General features: G+C 42.7%; 1 protein-coding gene across 5 annotated transcripts; it reads right to left on the bottom strand.

The window, feature by feature from the left end:
- Positions 1-295: 295 nt before the first annotated feature.
- Positions 296-26,481, bottom strand: LOC124875826 (dachshund homolog 2-like). 5 transcript variants are annotated; one of them, XM_047378210.1, is made up of 11 exons: positions 25,947-26,481; positions 20,284-20,393; positions 4,108-4,230; positions 3,892-4,017; positions 3,664-3,812; positions 3,402-3,546; positions 1,975-2,129; positions 1,734-1,869; positions 1,465-1,553; positions 1,298-1,354; positions 296-1,045 (listed from the first exon to the last, which is right to left on the bottom strand). In XM_047378210.1, the coding sequence occupies exons 1-11, from the start codon at positions 26,393-26,395 to the stop codon at positions 962-964; spliced, it is 1,623 nt and encodes a 540-aa protein (XP_047234166.1). In that variant the 5' UTR covers positions 26,396-26,481; the 3' UTR covers positions 296-961. The 5 variants fall into 5 exon arrangements, 3 of the variants coding, with proteins under 3 accessions (XP_047234166.1, XP_047234164.1, XP_047234165.1); XM_047378208.1 differs by having other exon boundaries at positions 1,734-1,881; positions 25,947-26,480; XM_047378209.1 differs by having other exon boundaries at positions 1,428-1,553; positions 1,734-1,881; positions 25,947-26,479.

Consider the following 26,481-nt stretch of genomic DNA (forward strand, 5'->3'; position numbering starts at 1 on the left):
CAGACATAATCTTAAAAGTGTGGCGTACATATTATCTCACACAGCTGCAAGCAGAAGGCTGAGAAACCATTATTCTAAGACTAAATAAGAGAAGAATGGATCAACACTGAGGGGTTCTAATACTTTTGTCAGTTCCTGTAGAGAATCAAGGAGCAAATCAAGCAAGGAACTAAAATATTCTTTAACATTATCCAGTCACAGCAGGTAATGGTAAGACACGATGATGTCATCCTATTAAATCTCATTAGCTTTTCTACAGTCTGCACATGCTCAGTTAGAGGAGGGGGAGAAGACGTTTAATTAATATGGATGTTTTATTGATCAGCTTCTTGTTTCATGTTACAAATTGTTTCAGTTTCCAACATGTTGAATCATATTCATAACTTGCTACAATAATTGACCACTGGACCCAACCAGAGTCCTGCGTTTCTGTCACATGACACGGTTCTTCAGAGGTACCAAATATCAGCTTAAAACCCCATAGAGAACAGACAGACTCACAGGATGAAGCTCTGTTTCTGGTTTCCTGCTTCATATTAACACATAAAAACCCAATAAAAACATAATGAAACTGGTGGAACTGTCAATTAACAAGGAGCCAATCAGGATTCACCTTCTGTCTCGTTAAGACTCAGAGCTGGTTGAGCAGGCCCCGCCCCTTATAGTGACATTATAGCTCTGGCTGAACCCAGGCCCCTTAACCTTTAGGTTTCCTCTCTCTCTCTACGCCCTAACTGTGATGTCACACCGTGCTGAGGTATTTGATGACATCGTTTCTGTGAATGATAGCAAGGAACAGTCAAGGAGCTTCAGAACAGACTGACAGGGGAATGATGGGAATTTGAGTCCATCTTTTTTCAGGAGATTTAACCAAGATCCTTTCATCTCCAACATTTCAAAGAGTTTCACATTTCTGTGCCTCCATCGGTTCATCCCTCCATGGGTTCATCCCTCCATCGGTTCATCCCTCCATGGGTTCATCCCTCCATCCTGCAGTGAGTGATGTTTCAGAGGAGCAGGGGAGGTTTGATGAACACCAGCGTCTCTGCAGGCAGGAAATAAAAACCAGTGAAGGAATTTTCTTTACATGTTTTCAGATCATAAACCACCTTTAGCTTTAAGGTCAGAGTTCAGTTCACCTGAAAGTAAAGTTTCATTATCTCAATAATGAGGAGGTAATGAAGGACAGGATTAAGGCTGGAACCATCCAGACTCTGAACATGCAACCATTAACTGAATCTATCATCACTTGAGGAAACTTCAGCTGTTTCCTTGCTAAAAACAAACAGATCGTTACCAAGAGCAGCAGAATCTTCCTGCAGCCTGTTTTCTTTGATCTCAGGAGTCGCTGGGTCTGAAAAAAACAGTTAAAAGATGATGTACAACATTAAAACAAGCTGGATATCCCTACAGGTGTATCTACTCACCTGTCAGAGAGTCAGAGTGTTTCAGAGATTTCTCCACCTGTTCTCTCCTCCTCGACTCGAAGTCCAGTGCCTCCTGCAGCTTCTTCTTCGCCTTCTTCTCCTTCTTCAGTCTCCTCTGCATCGACACTGACGACAAGACGAGACTCAGACTGACTAATCTCTAAGAACACCTGTCTGTCTGCTGTCCAGCCTTACTTGTACTTGTCCCAGCCTGTCCTACCTTCACTTCTCACACCTCTCTCACTTGTCTCACCTGTACCTGACCTACCTGTCTCACCTGTGGCTGTAGGTGTCCAGCTGTCTCACCTTGTGTCTGCAGCTCACAGCTCAGCTGTCTCTGCAGAGTCTGTCTTGCGTCTTGTTCTTTGTCCAGCTCCAATTTTAACTCTTTCCTCTCCATCTGGCTCTTTGTGATCTGAGAGTGAGCGCTCTCCACCGCCACCTTCAGGAGGCCCTGGGAAGCACAGTCCCAATATTTGTAAAATGTAATCTGCATTGTGAGTCACCGTGTTTGGTATTAGTGTCCACAGTTTGTGTTATCAGCCACCTGTATGTTGGTCAGCAGCGTCTCCATGGAGGACAGGCCCTCAGCTGATAGGAGCGGAGCTAAGAAGTTGCTGATGTGGTTGAATGATGGCGGCTGGGTGAGAGACATGTTGTCATTGGCTGGTTTAAGAAGGGGGAGGTGCAAAGTGTTGTTGCCTGAAGGTTCAAAGAGAGTAAAATCCTGCACATGAGTCCATTAATGTGACCAATCTGAATGTAAAAAGGTGAAAGTAGAGCAAGTCTTCCAGCTGATTGACCCGTTAGTCTGCTCTGCAGGAGAGGTCATAAATAACTTTATGTCCCTTCTGTCAGACACAGTAGTGGCAGTATCATGGTTTGGGTCAAGAAAAGATAACTAAGATTAGAATGAGGCTACACTAAAGACTGTGAAGGATAAACAGCTTCCAGGAAGTTGGTCATTCACCATGAATACAACATCTTCTTAAAATGTTTGCAACCAAACCAGCCAACATCTACCCAGTGTTCCCAGTTCTTCCACTATAAATGACCCAAATGCTGCAGGTGAAAAAGATTTCTGTTTATAATAAACCAAACAAGAAGGAGCAGCAGAGAGGTGATAAAATCTGTTCATAAATAAATCATGAAAAGATCTGGATGCTCTAAATGCCTCAGCAGAAAATCTTCTACTCAGCCTACAAACACACACACACCTCTCCTGGTCTGTCACCAAGAAACACAGTTCAGGGATGCAGCACGTGGCGTAGCCGTAGAACATGCAACCCAAATACGGAGGCTTCAGTCCTGTCCGGGGTTTGAGTCCCGACCCCGGCGACCTGTGCTGCATGTCTTCCCTCTCGGGGCGCACACAGGTGCTTCCTCAATCTGTACTGAGAGGGTTGGTGCCAATTAAAGCCTCGACGTGGTCTGCTGGGTTTCCTTAGATAGAAATGAATAATAAACTGAACTTGACCGCACTGTTTAATAACTGGGACCAAACTGGAATGAATGCATAAACTGATTAAATATTTCTAATGTTCCTGACTTGTCTGATTCGACTGAACTGACTTTATAAAGCGAGATGACATGTTGTGAATTGGCGCTATAGAAATGAACAGAAATGAATTTGTGTATATTAATCAGATGTTTGTGGTGGAAAGTTCCTGAAGTGGAGCTCGGCTGTGGCCTGGTGCTTTATCAGTCAACTGAAGTGAGACGCTCGTCTACTCTGAAAGCCTTTACAACCAAGGATTCTGGGTTTAGGAACCATCACCCTGACCCTACTGCTGTTCAGAGAGACTTGTGTCCACCAGTCATTTACTGCTCTACCAGGAGCTTTTCTGTGTCTGGGTCCAGTTGGATCCTGCAGTACACCTGGGTCCAGGTTACAGCAGTAATACAAAAGTATTCATTTAGTCTGACAGAACCCGGTTTCATGGTGGAATCAGGAGTGTGTTTGTGTGCGCTGACCCAGCTCTGGTGTGCGTGCTGGAGGAGGAGGTGATGAAGAGAAAGATGGAGACGCTCTGAAAGGTGATTGGCTGGTTGGTTCCTGAAGGAGGAGGTCTTCGTCACTGGAGGTGGGGCAGAGGGAGGGGCTTCCTTTAGGAGACACCTGAGCCCACAGGACAAAGTTAGTGTTATCATGTTAGCATCAGCAGTGACATCAGTTAACATTGTGAGCTCTGTTGATTGTTAGCGCTGTTAGCATTTTGTAGTCTTTGTCTTTTACCTTGTTGTCTTTTGTCTGCGATATAGCCGTCATATTAGCTAAACTGCTCAGCTGACTTATCTGGTTCATTGCCATGGCAACACTAGCAGGAGGCAGGCCCACAGGAAGCAGTGGGTGTGGTATGACCATAAAAGGAAGATCGGTTAGCCCTGAGAAAGCAGTGGTAAAGAGGATCACTCACATGCTACCAGAGCTCAGTTATACAATCAGAGGACAGATGTGACTCACGGCTAGCCAACAGGGAGCGGTGCTGCTGCAGATTGCTGAGGCAAATAGAACCAGCAGGGGGCACTACAATTGAGGAGGCAGGGGAGAGGAGGTGTTGCTTCTTCTCCCATGATCCTTCACTGCCTCCTGCCAATGAGACAAAGGAGCAAAGGATTAGGAGGAAGGAACTGAGGAGAGGAACCAGAAATAAGTTTATGATGACTAAAGGAATCAAACCTGTGTCCTCATTCTCTGACCCTACTTCACTTTGTTGTTGCTGCTGATCACCGTTCCCATGGAAACTCATCATCATCCTCATCTTGTGCATCTTCAGAGCTTCAGCCATTGCTGCTGTCAGACCTGAGGACAGAACATCACACAGATTTCTGAGCAGGGACTCCAGGGGGCGCTGCCTCAGCAGAAATCAGGTCAGGAGGGATTTCCTCTCATGTTGGCTCATTAATCAAAAGGAAGTTAGTTTTAGTCCCGGAACTTATCTGTTGGGGGGCATTGATGAAGGTGTCTCTGATCAATAATTAATAAGGCTGAAAGCCTGATGGTCTCTGGTGGCTGACTCTGGACCAGCTCTCTGTCCTGCAGCCGCATGGCCCAGATTATAAGCTCCTCTAATTGACTACATCAGCATTAACGAGGGAGCACTGCTAACGAGCTCGTTAAACTCATGAAGAAACAAAGAAAACTGTTTGGTTCCCAGTTTTGCTCGCTCAGCAGATTGTGCATTGATCCCAGTTGAAACTGGAACACAGTGTCTGGAGACTGGGAGCACCAGGAACCTTTCAGCATCCCTTCAGTCTGGATGAAGATCAAATCATGAAGAAAAGCTCTTGACTAAGAAACACAGGTGATGTCAGGTGGATACAGAGCTTAAGAAAAAACATTCTGATCATGTGACTTTTTTCTTTCATGAGCAAAACAAGGTCTGACCCAAACCAAGTTGGTTCTTCTTCTTCAACAAAGGTTCTATCTATCTAGAATTTACTGTAGCAGCAGATTTTCCACCTGCCTTTCTTCCATTGACAGGAAGAGACGGGTCCGAATGATGCAGCTTGGAGTTAAAATTTGTTTCAAAAAGTCAATCATTAAAAATGTTAAATAAACAGTTTAAATAAAAATGGATCCAATGTTCCCAACAAGACGTGGTCATAATCTGTGTTGATATGAAATCACTGAGCTCTGTTATTCTGCCTAAAAACTGGTTTCGGTTCTGGTTCTGCTCTGCCCTCTCAACCTACAATTAGTCTTTGCTGCTCACATAGAGCCTGGTTCTGGTTCTGCTGGAGGTTTCTTCCTGTTTAAAGGAAATGGTTATTTTCTACTGTCGCCACATACTTTCTCATGAGGGGAGATTGCTGCAAATTCAGTGACTAGCCACTTTATTAGGTACAACTGCTTGTTAACACAACAGCGAATCAGCCAATCAGAGAGCAGGAACTGGATGCATTTAGACATCAAGACATGTTGAAGTTCAAAGTGAGCATCAGACAGAAAACCGGTTCTGCTGTTCTTCCACATTGAGAGGAGTTAGTTGAGGTGGCTTGAGCATCTGTATCAGATCCCTCCTGGACACCTTCCTCGGGAGGTGTTCCAGGTACGTCCCACCGGGAGGAGGCCCAGGGGACGGCCCAGGACACGCTGGAGGGACTATGTCTCTGAGCTGGCCTGGGAACGCCTTGGGCTCCCCCTGGAGGAACTGGAGGAGGTGTCTGGAGAGAGGGACGTCTGGGTGTCTCTGCTGAGTCTGCTGCCCCCGCGATCCGGTCCCAGATAAAACGGAAGACGACGAGGGTCTGCTGCTGATTGGCTAGTTTTCACAAAGGTATGAATTCTTCTCAAAAAAGACCAAATGTGACAATGGTTTCCCTCTGAAACCCTAAATACTCCTCAAATTTTAGAAGGTGCTTAAATTTCGGATCTGTGACTGAGTCATCAAGCTCTCTACCTGACTGTAAAAGTGCAACATTGTTTTAATGAGCATTTTATATGTTCTGGACAGAACTTTTACTGTTCTGCTGGGTTGTAACTGATTGGTCCCTTGGAGCAATTTAAATTTTTACCTTTACAGATTTACTTTAACAATGAATTAAAAATGAAGTTGTTGCACCTTTAGCTCCGGCCGTATGAGATCGGATCGCAGCTTCATCTGCTAGACCAGGAGTCTGCAACCTGCAGCTGCTGCAAGTGGCTCTTTGGTTCTGTGGTTCACCTAATATATTAAATGGGGCAATATATTAAAATATATGAATATATACCCTGGCCCCCTGGTAAATCTGGTCTAGAACTGCCACTGGGGATGTGGCAGCGCTATAATAATTATCATTTACAATTTACAATGATCTATTAACAGAATTACTAATAAACTTCGAATATAACATTTTTAATCAGACCAACAAATCAGAGCAAATCATGCCTGATCAGGAATCATTAGCCAAACAACTTCCAGTGTTTCAGGTGCCGTCCTGGGAATCCGGCCCAATGAGGCAGAAGAGGAGGTAGATATCTGGAGTTCTGGAACAGTAAACTCTGCACACATTAATAGAATAAACACACAACAATTTCTCTCCAAAATATGAGAATTTATGTACAGAATGGCAACTACACTGAAACAACACTGAAAAGAATAAGGAAATTTATTAAACTACAAAAAGGAAAAGCAGGAATAAAACTGAAATCCAGAACCAGTAAAATGATGCAGTAAGATCCCAGTTCAGTGGGATTTCTTTGTTTAGGACCAAGGTTTGTCTTGAGGAACTTTTAATGAAGTCAAATTCGTTTTAAAACTAATTAACAGTTTGTCTGTTTCAACAACCAGTTCGCAAAAGAAAATCAGAAAGATAACTAAAATATTATTTAAAAGTATTATTTGGCAAATTAGAAATAAGTAACCTTTTGGATAACTGGTTCAATGATAACTTGCCACCACTGTGGCTGATTTTTGAACGGCGCGATGGACGACTGAACGATTTTAGCCTCACAAGATGGCCGACGCGCAGAGAGATATGATGAGGTCAGATCCGGGTTAGCAGTTCAGCTAAAACAGAAACGGTCTTTATTCAGCAACCCCTAGAAGTCCCACATGTAGGTCTACTTTTCAATACTCTAAAACATGTGAAAATGGAGCTGTGGAAATGGAGTGGTAGCTGTGAACAAAGGAGGCTGCTGTCGGTCTAGCAGCTGGGGGAAGCCTCTGCTTCTACTGGATGTGTGAGTCGTTGCAGAGCTGCGGTTTCCATGCCATCTTCTTCAGGCTGTGGGGAAACCGCTACCATGAGAGACCCTGTGTCTGGTTAGGCTGGTTTGGGATCGACGGATACACAAATATCGGATGGTACTCAACTTGTTATGGTTTGTGAGATATTGGACCCCAGAATGCAGACGAGCAGGCATCGTGATGGTAAGTGAAAAAAGGTTTAATTACGAAAACTCACACTCAGCAGGAGGCAGGAACAAAACAAACGGGCAGGCAAGATCAAAAAGATAAGACTTGGTTAGAGAACAAGACATGAGCATGAGAAATGTCTCCGAGACGACTAACAGAACAGGTGTGAATATATGGCGTGAAAACCAGGTGGAGCAAGGAGACAGATTAATTTGAAGCAGGTGAACCGAATAAACTTAATTAACAGAACAAAACGGGACTGGAGCAAAACAGAGACTCTTGAACACAAACTAGAAAAACATGAAGCAAAAGCATCCAGATCCGAAAACCAAACTTGACAAAACATGAACAAGACGACAAAACAAAAGCATGAAGAAACAACCCCAAATCATGACACAACTTTGGATCCTGGATGTAGACCTTTATTCCACAGGCGAGTCCAGATGCTCGTGTCTCCAGCCCAGCCTGTTTATGGTTGCGGGTGAAGACACTTAAATATGGTTCTGACCCAGAGTTTGGTACTATGATGTCATGGAGATTACAGCTGTGACTCATCTTTCCTGGGTTGTCATAAATTAGGTTACTGCCATTCTGCTCGTTTCACACAAAACAGGCATCGGACTGAGTGGAAAATGGAAGAACGGATCTCGTTCTGCACTTTTAAACCCCAAATATTTAAAGCTTATTCCAGTTTATTTCTTTTAACTTTTATTGTCTGAAGTTAGCAAAGGACCATCTGGATGATCCAGAGAAGAAATGGGAGAAGGTCATATGGTCAGATGAGACCAAAATAGAGCTTTTTGGTCTAAACTCCACTCGCCGTGTTTGGAAGAAGGATGAGGACAACCCCAAGAACACCATCCCTACCATGAAGCATGGAGGTGGAAACATCATTCTTTGGAGATGCTTTCTGCAAAGCGGACAGGACGACTGCACCGTCCTGAGGGGAGGATGGATGGGTCCATGTCTCAGGAGATCTTAGCCAACAACCTCCTTCCCTCAGTAAGAGCATTGAAGATGGGTCATAGCTGGGTCTTCCAGCAGGACAACGACCCGAAGCACACAGCCAGGGCTACTGTTAGGGTTAATTAATGATTATATATGTTTTAACTTTAATAGAAGTGAAGCTTGCTGTTCAGAGTGATTATATCTTATATGTACAAGAGCTGCAAGATAGAGACAGGATGTTCTAGAACATTCTGTCGGTGCAGCTGTTTCTAATCTTATGAGTGTGCATCCCTCCCTTTTGTGCTTGGAATATTTTGTAACCAGGGCCTCTTCTCTTATCAATAAAAGGCAGAGAGAGCAGGGGCTGTCTCAGAGTGTGGTGGAGGATTGTAACTGAGCAGCCTCTGAAACACTCTCACCTGCAGGTTAAAATGAACTAACTTCTCTGTGTCTTTCTTTGTGCAGAATTGTGAAAGTGTTTGGTGTTTAAACCTAACATAAATGGTCCTTCGAGCCGGATGCCAAGATGCTTGACGATCCCAGTGGGTGAGTGAGATTCCAGACAAATCTGTGGCCACAGTACTAATACCCTTTCCGGGACTGGTCCCTCCCTGACAGGCTGGGGTCTGACGGCTGACGGTACTCCCGAGGACACAGAGAACCAGTGAGTAGGTCTTTCATTTAAAAGGAATGAGTGATGAAATGCAAATGACCTAAAATAGTACAGTATAGAGAAACCCTGACAATTCTAGACACTATCAGGTGAACTAAAATAGACAGTTAAATTCCGCAGGAGGGTAGACTCCCTTAGTTGAAATAGACTAATTAAACTCTACACAGGACGGCGGAGTCCTCTGTTGTATTTTAATAGACAGTTAAATTCCGCAGGAGGGTAGACTCCCTTAGTTGAAATAGACTAATTAAACTCTACACAGGACGGCGGAGTCCTCTGTTATGTTTTTGTGAAAGTAATTACAGTAAGAGTAAAACGCGTAAAAAGTGTGACTGAAAAACGAGTGGAAGAATGAATGGAATCGTAACGACCACTAGGTCCTTACTTTTCATATAAACTGGAAACAGATAGTAAATGGTGAGCCTTTGTGGATGCTTGTAGGCAAGAAAATCCCACCTGAACAGGGTTGAAGTGGATTTTACCACAACTGACTTCTTGATCACCATCCTGTTTTCAAATACATAAATCCAGTATTTAGAATACACCAGGTATTAAAAAACATACTGGATCTAAATTTAGTTCAAAATGGGAAAGGGGCAAAGTAAAGAGAAACAAAAGTTACTTGATAACCTTACATGCAAAGATTGGAAAGCGGTAGAAAAAGAAAATCAAGATGCAGTAGAACCCCTATGTTATTGGATAAAAACCTATAATTATAATGGAAAGCTGTCTACAAGTGCCCTAACAGAATTACAGAATAAAATAAAAATTAAATGCAAAAATAATGAAAAACAAATGAGAAAGGAAGGTTATGCACAGACTCAAGTCTGGGTTAAAATAGCAAAACAACGTGAGGAAGGAGAAAGACTGGCAAAACAGGAAAGAGAGGAAAGGAAGCGACAAAATAAAGAGAAAGAAAAAGCAAGTGAAGAAGAGCAAAAGAGAGAAAAAGAGGAAGCAAAATGGAAAGAAGCAGGACATGAGAACATAATGTTTCACAGAAGAGAAGATAATGAATATTCTGGTCCCTACTTAGCGTTGCAACAGCAGTTACTGCAGCAACAGGGAGGGGCAGTGGGGAGAAATGATATAGATGCACCCACTGCTCCACCACCACCATCACCACCTGGATATACACCACGAACACCAATTGCTACTCGAAGCACTGGTGCAGTGGGTAGATGGTCTGCAACATTGGGACATTTATTATCTCCATTACCTAGGGTTAGTCCCATGACCCTAGATGAAGGAGGGGATGTGCAAACTTTTCCCCTCATTGAACTCCCTAACCCACGAGCAGGCGCAGAAGGCCAATCAGACATAATTAGAGTTTATCGAACTTGGACCCAAGATGATGTTAAAAAGGCTGTAGAAGGAATCCCACACCCTAGAGAGGATGTGGATGAGAGTGTGAGGCAGATGGAGGATCTTAGAAAAGCCTACCATCTGAATGGAATGGAAGTCCAACAAGCATGGATGTGCAAACTTGGCCCTGACTGGTATCACGTGAAGGGAGGTTATAATCCATCAACTACATTAGGAGCACCTCTTGCAGCTGGTAGCGGAGAGCTAACAACCCAGTTAGTTCCTCTCCTGGAAAGAATAAAAGGAAAATATAAAAAGAGAGCAAACTATACTGAAATAGGGAGATGTAAACAAAAACCAGATGAACCTTTTGATGAATACAGAGTAAGAATGGCGAAAGTTTTTAAAGTTCATAGTGGACTAGAACCAAGCGAGGATGAAAATGGTGCATATCAGCAGCAACTAAAAGAATGCACTCCACTCAGGCTCAACACCTGACATACATGGCTGGGTGAACCGGCACTACATAGGAATGAGTGGGGGCTCGCTTGCAGACTACATAAATCATGCGCTGCATGCTGAAAAAGTTATAAAAAGTAAAAAGGGTAAAAAGGACACAGTCAGAGACGCAGTGTTTTACCAAGAGGAGGACAACACTGTGTACTATCAACAGTCACAGGGCAGGGGAAGAGGCAGAGGCCGAGGTAGAGGAAGAGGTAGAGGACACTTTGGAGCACAAAATCCTAGAGCATGTTGGTCCTGCGGTAAAGAAGGACATCTAGCCAGGGATTGTAGGGGAGGTCCTCCCCCACAAACTAAAAATGCATGACTAGATCGTGAGACAAACGGGACAGAATTGGATCAAAATTTAATACAAGAGAAAACCACCTCAGAAGATGAGGAAATACTAAATTTAGATGACCTATTCTATGTTGAAAAAATAAGACCTGAAATAACCCTGCTGGTACAAGGCACACCTATCACGTTTCTTTGTGATAGTGGAGCTTGCAGGACAACAATTAGAGAACAATTACCATATGTGAGACCCAGTGGGAAATGTACCACAGTTCAGGCCGCACAAGGTAAAATCAAACAAGTAAATGAAACAGAGCCCTTATGGATAAGAGATCCAGAAGGAAAAACATGTCAGTTATCAGTTTTGATGTTACCAGAATGTCCAGTGAACCTATTAGGAAGAGATGGCTTAATAGCCCTCTGCCTAAGCCTAACACCAACCCCAGAGGGTTTGAGAGTGGTCAGAGGCAAACCTGAGGAAGTCTATGTAGTACAAGGGACGGGAACACCAAATTATTACTACACTTTAGACATCCCTAACAAACCGCCAACTGCAACAGGGGCATCGTTAGTGGATGAAGGCAAACAATCAATGCGGAGCCCACAAGATGTTATGTCACCAGATGAATTACATGTGACAATGTGGTATACTGCAAAGCCAGACACCAAGTACATGAGTGAACTGAACAGGATGACCCCAACAAAGATAACAGTCTCATATGTGTACTCAGATGTAGAAGCAAATGCAGCAGCTGCAGTAATATTGCCAGAAACTGTCAAACCACTGTTCAGACAACTTTCTGGGCCACACATATCCTTATGCAAAGACAAAAAGGAAGAATGGAAAAACTTAGCAAAACTAGTGGACAGAGGTGAAAGAGCAAGGGATTGGGTGGTAACCGGCATGAACACATGGTATAGCCAGTCCACTGAAATGACCAAAAAGGCATTGTTCTGGACAGTAACTGTCCAGGCTGGAGTGCACCTAGACCCAAAACAAAAATGACACATCTTTTTCACAAAAGAAGAAGAGGAACTACTTAAACAAGTTCCTGAGAGACTATGGTCACAAGGACCTACTGATGTTGGCCTGGTAAAAGGAGCACTTCCTGTTGTGATAAGACCAAAAACAGAGTACAGACCCAGAGTTAAACAATATCCTCTAAAACCAGATGCAATGGTGGGAATAGAACCTGTTATTGAGGATTTAAAAAAGGCTGGAGTATTGATTGAGTGTGCTGAATCACCCTGTAACACACCAATATTCCCTGTAAAAAAGGCACCCCCATCTGTGGGATGGAGGATGGTTCAAGATTTACAAGCAGTAAATAATGCAGTAATACAAAGATCCCCGTGTGTAGCAGATCCACACACGTTATTAAACTCTTTGAACCCAAAAGCAAAATACTTCACTGTGGTGGACATAAGCAATGCATTCTTTTCTGTACCACTACACAAAGACAGTCAATACTGGTTTGCTTTCACCTTTAAAGGGAAAAGATACACTTATACCAGATTACCACAAGGATATTGTGAAAGCCCCACCATCTACTCCCAAGTTCTTACATCCAGCTTGGCCACTTTTGACCCACCACAACAGAGCCAATTGCTCACGTATGTGGATGACATACTAGTTGCATCTGAAACCGAAGAAAAATGCAAAAAAGACTCCATAGCACTCCTGAAACATTTGGCTAAAGAAGGCCACAAAGTCAGCAAAAACAAATTACAGTTTTGTAAGGAAAGTGTGAAATATCTGGGCCATCAGCTCAGTTCAGGGGGAAAAACAATAATGGAGGAAAGGAAAACTGCAATTCTGCAAGCACCAAAACCATTGACAAAGAAACAAATGATGTCTTTTTTAGGACTCACTAATTACTGTAGAAGTTGGGTGCCAAATTATGCAGAGCTAACAGCACCCTTGCAAAGCCTGATGTACAAAGAGGAACTTAAAATGTCTGACTACCTAAAATGGAGTTCTGAAGCAGAAGATGCACTCTGTAAATTGAAACAAACTATGGTAGGAAGTTGTGTGTTAGCATTACCAGATTACAACAAAGACTTTGTACAAATGGTAGACTGCAAAGGAAATTTCATGACCTCCGTGTTGACACAGCTACATGGAAGTAAATATAAACCAGTAGCCTACTATTCAACCAAAATGGATGCAGTGGCGTGTGCCCTTCCACATTGCGTTAGAGCAGTGGTGGCTGCTTCCCTAGCAGTCACGTCTAGCGCAGATGTTGTACTATTCCATCCACTCACTTTGAAAGTACCTCATGCAGTTTCAGCACTGCTTTTGCAAACTAAAATGAGTTTCCTGTCACCGGCAAGACATCTTTCCTGTATGTCTATCTTGCTGTCACAACCACATCTCAAAATAGAACGGTGTACAGCACTAAACCCAGCAACATTAATCCCCACAGAGGAGGATGGAGAAACTCATGATTGTGAAACATTATCTGAGGAAATAGCAAAAAGCAGAAAAGACTTAAAAGATACTCCTTTGACAGAAGGAGAAATATTATTTGTAGACGGGTCTTCCAAAAAGGATGAGAAAGGTAAAACAAAAACCGGATATGCTGTAGTGACTCTTAATAAAGTACTAAAAGCAGAAGCACTCCCTTCACACTACTCAGCGCAAGCTGCTGAGTTAGTAGCCTTAACTGAAGCATGCAAATTAATGACAGGAAAAAGTGCAACAATATACACTGATAGCCAGTATGCATATGCAACAACGCATACTTTTGCACAACATTGGAAAAATAGGGGTATGATTACCTCCACTGGAAAACCTGTAACACATGCAGCACTATTAACAGAGTTATTGCAAGCAGTCCAACTGCCAAAAAAGCTTGCAATATGCAAATGTGCGGCACACACCACAGGAACAGACACTGTGACTAAAGGCAACGCCTTTGCTGATAAAACTGCTAAAGCAGCTGCAGAACAACAACCAAGTAGTCTTCTCCTAGTAACAATAGAACTAAAAGATGAAACGTTACTGGAAATGCAACAACAATCACCCCAAAATGAAATACAAAAATGGCTAAAAAAGGGAGCTCAACTTAAAGAAGGAATATACACCTGACCAGAAAATAAACCTATCCTACCAAAAAACCTATACAAATGGGCAGCAATTTCGAGTCATGGAGTTTCTCATGTCTCGAGAGGAGGAATGGTAGGATTAGTGAACAAAATATACACAACATATGGATTTAACTCTTATTCAAAAAATTTTTGTAGAACATGTTTGATCTGTGCTAAACACAATGCACAAGGGAACTTCAGACCAAAAAGGGGACTAAAATAAGTTTCTTAATAGCAGTGTTTATTCTAACCATCATAATTTGTGTTGTGGTCATAGCATTGTGGTATCTGTTGTAGCATTGTAGCTCTTCATCTGACCTTCAGAGAAAGTCCGGCTACAAAGGGAGCTGCAATCATAGTTTGCAGCTGTCTCAAACCGGTGAAGATTGTCCACAGCTCTGTTACAGGTTTTTAGGAAGGGCGCCAATCTACAGAAAGATGTTCACGCCAACACACAAAAAGATATTGATAATAGGGGGCGTCATCTCGATCATAATTGTAGGTGCCCTGCTAATATGGGAAAGAAATCATAGAACACTGCATAAAAGATCCCGGTCATCTGACCTTGACGAATCTGACGACAATAACAGGTGTGGAACAAAAAGAGCTTACCAATTCGGATTAATGGTGTGTGTGCAGTCAAACACCACCACGAATCTTGTCATTCCACTTACCAGTCTTAGCCGTAAAACAGAAAAAGGCCAAGATTATAAAAACTACAAATGGTACTTGACTAATGATCAAAAACAAACACAATGGGCCACAATAGTAGCTGATGCAAATAATGAATGGACCCCAACGTGGGGCACTACTGCATATGCAAAGCACCAGAAAAAACTATTCAAACTTAACGCAACAAGTACAGCTATATATCTAACTGTGAATCTTACAAAAACCTCCCTAAAACCCCCTGGGAGCAACTTACAGGGAGATTGTTGGCTTTTCCTACTAAGGGCCTATTCATCAGGGACGGATCCCAGTTTCCAACTGTTTATTTGTGAACATAAGAATACAACGACTCTCTCTCAAAAAACAGTAGAGAAAGGAGTTAGAATTGATCCTGAGAACCTGACCACAGACGACTGGTTTAAAATAACTACAGGAATATCTAAAATAGATAACAACTGGCTCTTAATGGCAGAACAGGCTGCCCAGGCAGTAAAAACAGATTGTGTAGTATGTATGGGAGCCAGACCACTGTTACAGGTGGTCCCCTCAACGTTGACAGAAAAATGCTTAGTAGAAGTAATGAACAGCACAAGACCCTCGACAAACTGTACTATGTGGGATAAGATTTATCCTTTGACTACCGCCGAAAAACAAAAACCGATGTTTTCAAATAAGGTTGCTCCAGGAAATTTTTCCTGTATAAACCGAACAGGTGTGGGATCAAACATAAGCAGACTCAATAAAGATCAATGTCACTCCATCATAGCAGTAGGTGTCAGCTTTAAACCTAAAGCACGCAGCGACATCTGGTGGTGGTGTGGAGACGATAAACTGTATGACAGGTTGCCATACAACACAACTGGATTGTGTGCATCAGTGTCATTAATATTTCCCGTGTCTGTTATTCCACTCTCAGTAGCAGATTTGTTGGGTACAGTAGCCAGCATATTTCCACATACCTGGAAAAATAGAGTAAAAAGATCAGGATGGAGTAAAGACGACCCTACTTATATAGATAGCATAGGAATACCAAGAGGAGTTCCTGATGAATATAAATTAGCAGATCAAGTAGCAGCAGGTTTTGAATCCACCATATGCTGGTGGTGCACAATAAATAAAAACGTTGATAGAATCAATTACATCCATTACAATGTGCAACGACTAGGAAATAAAACTGAAGAAGGATTCTCAGCCATCCATGAACAGTTGTCAGCTACCTCTTTAATGGCTTTCCAAAATAGAATTGCTGTCGATATGCTCTTAGCTGAAAAAGGTGGAGTATGTTCAATATTTGGGCATCAATGTTGTACATTTATTCCAAATAACACCGCAGCTGATGGGAGCCTCACCAAGGCCCTGGAGGGCCTTAGGTCACTTAACAGCAAAATGAAAGATCATTCTGGAGTTGACACCACAATGTGGGATGGGTTTGGAGAAATGTTTGGTAAATATAAACAATTAGTGTTGTCTATCCTTATGTCAATAGCAGTCTTTGCAGCTATTCTCACTTTGTGTGGATGATGTTGTATTCCATGTATAAGAGCTTTGTGCACTCGTATAATAACCTCTGCTATTCAGCCAGTCAAAACAGAAATGTCAGAGATGTATGCTCTCCTGAGACCTGATGAGACAGAAGGAGACAGCGAAGGTGATGATGACCAGGAAGAAGAAGAGACTTCTCTGCATTTCCCTGATCTGTATCCTGACCCTAACGACAATTAGTTGTATACAGTAAACTTAAAGACCTCCTGCTACTTTTTTCATGACATGTACAGATAAAACACACCATGATGTCTTAACTGAAAATCTGAGAAGAAAAGGTTAATGATTGATGTATCAAGTGTTTAAAACATTTATAAAGAGGAGGAAAATGTTAGGGTTAATTAATGATTATATATGTTTTAACTTTAATAGAAGTGAAGCTTGCTGTTCAGAGTGATTATATCTTATATGTACAAGAGCTGCAAGATAGAGACAGGATGTTCTAGAACATTCTGTCGGTGCAGCTGTTTCTAATCTTATGAGTGTGCATCCCTCCCTTTTGTGCTTGGAATATTTTGTAACCAGGGCCTCTTCTCTTATCAATAAAAGGCAGAGAGAGCAGGGGCTGTCTCAGAGTGTGGTGGAGGATTGTAACTGAGCAGCCTCTGAAACACTCTCACCTGCAGGTTAAAATGAACTAACTTCTCTGTGTCTTTCTTTGTGCAGAATTGTGAAAGTGTTTGGTGTTTAAACCTAACAGCTACTAAGGAGTGGTTCCATAAGAAGCATCTCAAGCTCCTAGAGGGGCCTAGCCAGTCTCCAAACCTGAACCCAATCGACAATCTTTGGAGGGAGCTGAAAGTCCATATTGCCCAACGACAGCCCTGAAAGCTGAAGGACCTGGAGAAGATCTCTATGGAGGACTGGTCCAAAATCCCTGCTGCAGTGTCTGCAAACCTCATCAAGAACTACAGGAAACGTCTGATTTCTGGAACTGCAAACAAAGGTTTCTGCACCAAATATTAAGTTTTATTTTTCTGATGTATCAAATACTGATGTCATGAAATAAAATTAATTATTTAAAAATCACACAATGTGATTTTCTGGATTTTAGTTTTTAGATCCCATCACTCACAGTTGAAGAGAACCTATGATAAAAATTAAAGATTTCTACAAGCTTTGGAGGTTGGAAAACCTGCTAAATCAGCAGCGTATCAAATACTTGTTCTCCACATTGTAAGAAAGCTGTTATTCTGAGCTTGGTTCTGCACAGAAGTTCAGTGTGTGGTGGAAGTGGACCCAATTCAGGCAAGGCAGGAGGAGCATGGTGGGGAGCAGAGGAAGATTTACAAATGAAGAGAACTGGACATGGAGAACCGGTGAGAACAATCAAAGGGATGCAGAACAGCTGATGGAGAGTCTGAGCAGAAAACTGAGGGAGGAGACAATAAAACACAGACGAAGCAGAACCAGAACACAGGAAAGATCCATTTAACCTAAACTAATTGAATTGGTTTGGAAAGACCTTAATGACAATAATAAACTAAACACAAATTGAGAAACCAGAACTTTAAATGAACCCAACAGAACCAAAATAATGTCAAGTGCTTCAGTTTCAGGTTTTTTTGCACATTTGAAACATGATGAGCTGAAAGAACCCAGCAGAACTGAAATGGATCAGGAGCCTGCAGCAGCATGTTCTGTAGAAGCAGAGCTGCTTCATCTCCTTCTGCTTCAGTGAGTCTGCAGAGGAACACAGGAAGCCTTCAGGAGTTGCACCACAGCGCTTCCATCAACAGCCCTGATGAAAAGATGCAGCTAGAAACCAACGCGTCACTTTGATAAATTTATCTTGTCTGCAGCCCAGAAGAAGAATCAGCAGCTGATTCATCTGTGCACAAGGAGAGACCCACGAGTCTGCAGGGTTGGGTTTCTGCACCGCAGCAGTTTAAACTCAACCTTTAGGTTTTAATAACCTGAGCTTTTAATCATCTTCCAGTGACCTCGCAGGAGAAACACGCCACTGAGAGCATTTTTAATAAAAGCTGCAGAGTGTTTTCATTAAGCTGTCAGGTCTGTCAGCGAGGTGATGGAGGTGAAGGGGTTGGTATGTCCTCTCTGCAGGATTCAAACGCTCGGCTGAGCAGAAACATTCAAACATTAAAGGCTGGCTTCTCCTCAGACTGATGGACGAGATGGAAGCGGCTTTGAGTTCAGCCGGGTTCTGGGTTTGTTTTTCATGTCCTGGTTTCACCTGCAGACGAAATTTTACAGCAGAAATTTTCTCTGTACTGAAAATTTTCAGCTTTTTTACTGTCGTTTAATATTCCGTCTGCTTAAAAATAATAGGAAAATCAACAGAAAAATGAGGACAGCAGAAGAACCTTTACTGGCTGATAATCACAGTGGGAACCCACCTCTGATTAGGGCTGGACATGACCACATTAAAACGCTGATATTTATTATGAGCACAAATCCAGATTATGAACTATTAACAAGGCTGTAGCATAAACATGGCTCTGGGCGATTTAGCCCTGAGCTGTGCCTGTCAGGTGGCCGTGTGTAATTCTGCAGAAGCTTCTGTCTGACAGACTTACTGTGTGAGTAGAGTAATAATTAGCCCAGCTAATTAGAGACATCAGAACCACTGAGAGACTGAGTCGGACCTGAAGTGCTGATTGGGTTCAGCTTTAAAGGATCAGAGGACGGAACCTTGGGATGATTTCATATGTGGATCTTTTCTGAACATCTCTGGTAGAGATGTGATTACCTCCCTCCGTCTGCTCGGACTGCTGCTTCAGAGAAGGTTTATGCTGAGGCAGCAGGAGATGCTGCAGGACGCTGGGAGACTAAAGCAGGAGGTTCTTCAGGCCTCCTAGTTCCTCATCCCGCTGCTGGTGTTCAGCTTCGGTTTCAGCAACAGAAACGCCCGGATGGTCCATATGAACAAACATGCAACTAGGGGCAGCTATGAGAGCTGGTGATCACCACTGACTGAAAGAAGAAAACAAATGTTGCTTTGGTTGCTCATTCCTGAACCGCTCTGCTTCTGATTGGGTCTGATTTCCAGTGGTTCTGGGGGGATTGGTTAAAGGTGGGCATCAGATGCAGTTGGGTGGTTAGTTAAAGTCAGACAGTAAACCTGTGGGCAGGAAGTTCTGATCAGTCAGGAAACAGCAACACCATCATGTTAATGTGGAGCCAGAACACCTGACCTGTTTGAATTTATGAAGATCCAAGCAGCAGAAGTGGGTTTTGAAGATTGAGCAGCAAACGCAGCTCCACATGGAGTTCCTCAGGGCTGTGGTCCTCAAACTAAAGTCTTATTTTACTTGAAGCTTTGACTCTTCCTCCCACTGATACAACCCCTGATGTCAGAACCTGTGAGGTAGCCTTCAGAGGAACCTGCTGATTCCCTAACAGATTTGGTTTAATTGGTGACAACACAGTGATCAGAACCACAAATGGTAATGAAACAGTAAATAAACTCATTCTGTGTAATGAAGATATTAAATCACATATTCCTTAATTAAATTGATGCTAAATTATTAGGTAGATCATGTAGTAAAATGATGACAAAGGTTTTCTCCTCAGTTCTGGACGCTGCTTCATGTTTATTTGATGCTGCAGGATCCAGTGGCCCAGTTCTTGTCCCAGTTAAAACTAAACAGCGACACAGTTGGTGAGTTTAAGCAATCAGGGCTGGGATCTGATTAGATTTGTGATTTGTTCCAGAACATTTGGTTCTTTCAGTATAAACAGTTCGGCTTTTAAAGTGACGTTGACTTTTTGTTTGTTGGTCTGAAAGTCGGTTTTCTGCTGTTATCATTTATTGACTAATTAGAGCTGTCTGAGCTGCGTCAGAATCAGCTTGCTCCAACATGCAGAATGGTTTTGGTTCTTCGTGGTTCTTTTGCAGTTAGAAAGATGAATATGGGTTTGACTGTAAATACTGTAACTACGGTAAATACTGTAAATAGTTCAATTGAGTCATTGGGTAGGAATATAGAAGTTTGTACTTCAACCTGCAAACAAATAAATTAGTTTCACTCACCTGTCTGAGACAGGAGGGCGGGGCTAAGCGGACAGTGTGGGAGGAGCCTGGATCTATCACTCAGGTTGGCCAAACCCAGACTTCTCTTTGGAGGACGACCCGGTCGAGAGCTGAGAGACAAACCCAGAGAGTAACAAACCTCAGAGGGAGTTCCATCACAAATCACTCACTCAGGTGAGAGGAATTATTGGCCCCGCCCCCACTGAGAGCGCGATGATGTCATCTGTCTCCTGAAGGCCTTTGATTGCCAGAGTCCCAGAGGACTGACAAGGAGACATTGTTTGTCATGAAGGTCTGCAGGCAGCATTTAATGTTTCATATCAGGGACACCTGATCAACATCAGCGATGAGTCGCTGGACGTCATTAAGATCACGTTACTACATACAAAGGTTAGGATGTTGATCGTTGCCAGGGTAACCACACCTGCTGATACCTGCTGACTCAGCAATGTATGAACACACACACACACACACACACACACACACACAGAGGAAAGTCAAATCATACAGGTACATGTAGACAGCAGCCAAAGAAAGGCTCGAGAATATTTGCTACTTGGGTGGTTTAGGCTGTTTTATTATTTTATTTTTATAAATATTGGTAATATTGTTGTTGCTGAAATTATTTCAGTTTGTTTTGTTTCTCACGTTTCTCTGGTTCCCTTTTTGTTCATTTCTTTCTTTCTCTTTAGAATTACCAGGATCCAGTCTGCAGTCAGAACCTGGCATGTCCAGTTCTGTCAATGACTTCATGAAGTCCACTGTGCAGCATGGAAGACGTCTCCTTTTCCTCCAGTTGTAGAACAAACCTGCCTCTAACAGTACAGGGCAACCAGACCCACCCTCCCGTTTGCCTAAGCTGCCAAGATAGGACACAATTAAAATGAAACAAATGAAATTAAATATTTTGTAGTTGGGCTAGTTTACCCTTCAGAGTTTACATCATCCAGATTATTTGTTCATCCAAACATGAACTATTTCAGCCTTTTTTCAAAATGAACTCTTCACCACATAATCTCATATCTGCAGCACTTTTTATTTGACTGTGAAATGGTAAAAAGTCTGAACTTTGAGTAACATGAGGTCCATTATGATTATAACTGAAGACACAACAAGCTGTGCTGATGATAAAATCTTGACTGTATCCAAAAACTTCATCCAAACGTTTCTGCCTGGAGGATGTGGACCAGAACTTCAACTGGCACATGTAGGACCGGGTGTAAAGGCACAACTTCTAATAAGCTTTCAGGTTTGCTGGGTAATGCATGAGCCCTCTATAGGCTTGCTGGCAGCCTCTCCCAGGGTAGGCACCAACAACCTTCCAACAACAATCCGCCAGGTGTTCCCAGCAGACCCTCAAGATTCATTTGGGTCTGCCAGGTCTGACCAGCATCCTCCCCATCCATCGGAGCCAGCTCACCACCAGGTAGTGGTCATTGGAAAGCTCCGGTCCCCTCTTCACCCGAGTGTCCAAGACATGTGGCCGCAGATCAGATGACATGACAACAAAGTCGATCATCGAACTGCGGCCTAGGGTTTCCTGGTGCCAAGAGCACATATGGACACCCTTATGCTTGAACATGGTGTTAGTTATGGACAATCCATGACGAGCACAGAAGTCCAATAACAAAACACCACTTGGGTTCAGAACGGGATGGCCATTGCTCCCAACCACACCCTCACTGTAGTGCCAAGTATTATAATTAGAATAATTAGAATTATTATTATAGTATAAAGGAATAATGAGCTGAGGAGGCAATTGTTGCATTAATGAGACACATTTGTGCATCACAAATAGGATGCACATAAAGGTCCTTCTCAAAAAATTAGCATATTGTGATAAAGTTCATTATTTTCCATAATGTCATGATGAAAATTTAACATTCATATATTTTAGATTCATTGCACACTAACTGAAATATTTCAGGTCTTTTATTGTCTTAATACGGATGATTTTGGCATACAGCTCATGAAAACCCAAAATTCCTATCTCACAAAATTAGCATATTTCATCCGACCAATAAAAGAAAAGTGTTTTTAATACAATAAACGTCAACCTTCAAATAATCATGTACAGTTATGCACTCAATACTTGGTCGGGAATCCTTTGGCAGAAATGACTGCTTCAATGCGGCGTGGCATGGAGGCAATCAGCCTGTGGCACTGCTGAGGTCTTATGGAGGCCCAGGATGCTTCGATAGCGGCCTTTAGCTCATCCAGAGTGTTGGGTCTTGAGTCTCTCAACGTTCTCTTCACAATATCCCACAGATTCTCTATGGGGTTCAGGTCAGGAGAGTTGGCAGGCCAATTGAGCACAGTGATACCATGGTCAGTAAACCATTTACCAGTGGTTTTGGCACTGTGAGCAGGTGCCAGGTCGTGCTGAAAAATGAAATCTTCATCTCCATAAAGCTTTTCAGCAGATGGAAGCATGAAGTGCTCCAAAATCTCCTGATAGCTAGCTGCATTGACCCTGCCCTTGATAAAACACAGTGGACCAACACCAGCAGCTGACACGGCACCCCAGACCATCACTGACTGTGGGTACTTGACACTGGACTTCTGGCATTTTGGCATTTCCTTCTCCCCAGTCTTCCTCCAGACTCTGGCACCTTGATTTCCAAATGACATGCAGAATTTGCTTTCATCCGAAAAAAGTACTTTGGACCACTGAGCAACAGTCCAGTGCTGCTTCTCTGTAGCCCAGGTCAGGCGCTTCTGCCGCTGTTTCTGGTTCAAAAGTAGCTTGACCTGGGGAATGCGGCACCTGTAGCCCATTTCCTGCACACGCCTGTGCACGGTGGCTCTGGATGTTTCTACTCCAGACTCAGTCCACTGCTTCCGCAGGTCCCCCAAGGTCTGGAATCGGCCCTTCTCCACAATCTTCCTCAGGGTCCGGTCACCTCTTCTCGTTGTGCAGCGTTTTCTGCCACACTTTTTCCTTCCCACAGACTTCCCACTGAGGTGCCTTGATACAGCACTCTGGGAACAGCCTATTGGTTCAGAAATTTCTTTCTGTGTCTTACCCTCTTGCTTGAGGGTGTCAATAGTGACCTTCTGGACAGCAGTCAGGTCGGCAGTCTTACCCATGATTGGGGTTTTGAGTGATGAACCAGGCTGGGAGTTTTAAAGGCCTCAGGAATCTTTTGCAGGTGTTTAGAGTTAACTCGTTGATTCAGATGATTAGGTTCATAGCTCGTTTAGAGACCCTTTTAATGATATGCTAATTTTGTGAGATAGGAATTTTGGGTTTTCATGAGCTGTATGCCAAAATCATCCGTATTAAGACAATAAAAGACCTGAAATATTTCAGTTAGTGTGCAATGAATCTAAAATATATGAATGTTCAATTTTCATCATGACATTATGGAAAATAATGAACTTTATCACAATATGCTAATTTTTTGAGAAGGACCTGTAGATGGACCAGTAAATCAAGAGCTTTGCTTTTTGGCTCAGCTTTTTATCCTCCAAAACAGACTGGAGCAGAAGATTCCTAAAGTTCTTTGGCTGAAGCAGAGACTGACCCCCAATCTAAAGGGAGCAGTGCACCTTTTATCCGGTCTAGAGCCATGGCCTCAGACTTACAGCAGTTGACTCTCATCCCAGCCACTTCAAACTCGGCAGCAAACCGCTCCAGTGCACACTGGAGGTCATGGCCTTAAGAAGCAAACAGAACCACACCATCTGCAAAAAGCAAAGATGAGATCCCGAGGTTGTCCTCAGGACCAGACAGCCTCCTTCCCACGACAATGCCTTGATCCTGTCCAGGAGCAGTAGGAGCAGCCTTGGTGGAGTCCAAGATGCCTTGGGAACAGTCTAGACTTTGTGCAGAGAATGCGAACACAGCTCTTGCTTTTGGTATACAAGGATTGGATAGCCCTTTAGAGCCACCCATGTACCCCATACTCCCACAACACCCCCCACAAAATACCTTGGGAGACCTGGTCGTAGGCCTTCTCCAAGTCCACAAAACCCCGGAGAAGCATACTCCCATGAGGCCCTCAGCATTTCTGCAAGGGGAAACATTTGATCACGTCACATGCTAGAAAGCCAGATTGCTCATCTTTGTTGTACTTGTGACAATAAAGGATATTCTGATTGCTCCTCCTGGATCCCAGGTTCAACTATGGAGCCTCCCCTCCAACAGTGTACAGGTCAAGGGTCAGGAAAAGTGCAGCCAACATTTCTGCAGACCCCACACAACCTGGACACAAATTGTTTAGACTTTTACCTTCAGGTGGCGCTACAGAGACAGTTTCTGCCCCCAGGCTGTCAGAGTGCTCAGTTCCATAACAGGCATTTCTGCACTAATATAACCTTCTCTTTGTCTTTAGAAACTAACTATATACACATATTTACATAAAATATTAAGTTTTAAGTTATTTCCCTTTCATATTTCTTTAAAATAAGTCCTCATTGAGAGCTCTTCAGCGTTCATTAGACCAGAGATGGGGTTTTTATAGATGTTGGAATAGATGTTTATATAATTAATGATTTATCAGGTGTTCCTTCAGCTCTCTGTGAACACAGAAACCATTACAGAACTGGCAGAACTATAATCTGTAATTATCAGAATCAGTTTTATTTTATATTGAATATGACTCTGGTACACTTTGCTCTGAGTGAGGATTTTTATTTGTATATATAGCAGTAGAAATAAAGAATATCTCTTTAAATGTACATATATACACAACTGACTTTACAATAGAATATAATGAGAGTATTATTATTAATAATAAGGTTTACCTTCAGCCAGGGACATGAAATGTTTTTAGTTTAAACAATAAATCAAATCTGCAGAAAAATGTATTTGATCTCATTTCAGACAGATTTTAATGAATCTATTTAATGTAATAATGATCATTCACAGCAGATTTGCTGCACCACATCTATAGCGGGATATTAAACAAGTTTCCCGTTTACTGTCAACTCATCTGTTAATAGTTATTTTATTAATTACTTTATTTATAATTAATAATTCAACACATTTTGTTTTTTTAGCAACATAAACACAAATGAAAATAGATTTAAAATAAAGGGTGTTGAAAAATATAAAAACTGTTTTTCTATCTGGTAATCAGAATCCTTCAGCTGATCAGTTCTCCATTAGAATAATTAATCAGATAAAATAAATATTTATTAGAGGATCTGCTTTGAACAAACCTTACCTTATATTTAGTTATGTTTTATTTTTATTACTCATTCAGTATTTTACAGCTTCAAGTTCATCATTTCATTAAAATGTTTTAAATATGTAAGAAGAAAAGAACAAATGCTTAAATGAAACCTAATAAATGTTTATCTGATATTTATTTCAATTTTCAGACACATCTGATTTTATCATTTCTTCTTTTTAAAACTATAATTTCTTCAGTTTTCAAAAGGATTTTAATCTAGTTTTAATGTATCTGAATCTGAGTTCATCTGAGCGAATCATTTGGTTGTGGAGCAGGTTGGATTTTTAAAGGTATTTCATATTAATTGTTTAAAGTTCAGGCTTCAGATTAAAACTCCAAACGTTCATCTTTACATTTCATTTTCTTGTTTTTCCATCACATAAAATAAGCAGTTTGTGTTTTTTATGAATAAAAACTAAAGAGTTTTATTTCCGGCCTCCGTTCAGATTCGGACCAATAATCCGTCCGCAGCCCGCGGCTCACCTGGCGCTGGTGCAGTCCCGGTACAGCGTCTCGAAGTCGGCCTTGCTGATGAGCTTGCAGCGGTTCACGCCGGGCTGGATGGCTCCGAGGCCGCGCAGGACGCGCACCTGCTCCACGGTGCAGACCACGGGGCTGATGCGCAGGCGCTTCAGCTTGGTGTAGACGGTGTGCAGCCCCCCCACCAGGTGCTTCAGGAACAGCTCGAACACCTGCGGCAGGCAGATCAGCTCCGCTCCGTCCACCGTGAAGGAGGCCACCTTCACTCCGTGAACTTCCACCAGGCGGCATTCCGCGTGCGGTGCCGCGCCGCTGCCGCTCGCTCCGTTCACTCCTAATGGGAGTCTGCCGCTCAGGATCGCCTCGGAGAGCCGAGGGGAGCAGCCGAGGATCGGAGTGCTGTAAGCCGGTTCAGAGGGAGGTGTGGAGGTCCGGTTCGATGGGTCAGCCATGTCGGAGCACAAAAAGAGAAGAAGAGTGAGATGAAGAGCATCAGAACAGCTTCTTTTCTGCTCCTCTTCCTCTGCTCTGACTCAAC

Source organism: Girardinichthys multiradiatus, chromosome 11 (assembly GCF_021462225.1).
Source record: "Girardinichthys multiradiatus isolate DD_20200921_A chromosome 11, DD_fGirMul_XY1, whole genome shotgun sequence".
NCBI classification, from domain to species: domain Eukaryota; kingdom Metazoa; phylum Chordata; class Actinopteri; order Cyprinodontiformes; family Goodeidae; genus Girardinichthys; species Girardinichthys multiradiatus.

Coding starts and splice junctions, on each gene's coding strand:
- LOC124875826 (XM_047378208.1), bottom strand. CDS start 26,395: ATGGCTGACCCATCGAACCGGACCTCCACACCTCCCTCTGAACCGGCT. Junction 4,231..20,283: donor CGCCCTCCTGTCTCAGACAG/GTGAGTGAAACT, acceptor TTCTGTCCTCAG/GTCTGACAGCAGCAATGGCT. Junction 3,547..3,663: donor CGCAGACAAAAGACAACAAG/GTAAAAGACAAA, acceptor CTGTGGGCTCAG/GTGTCTCCTAAAGGAAGCCC.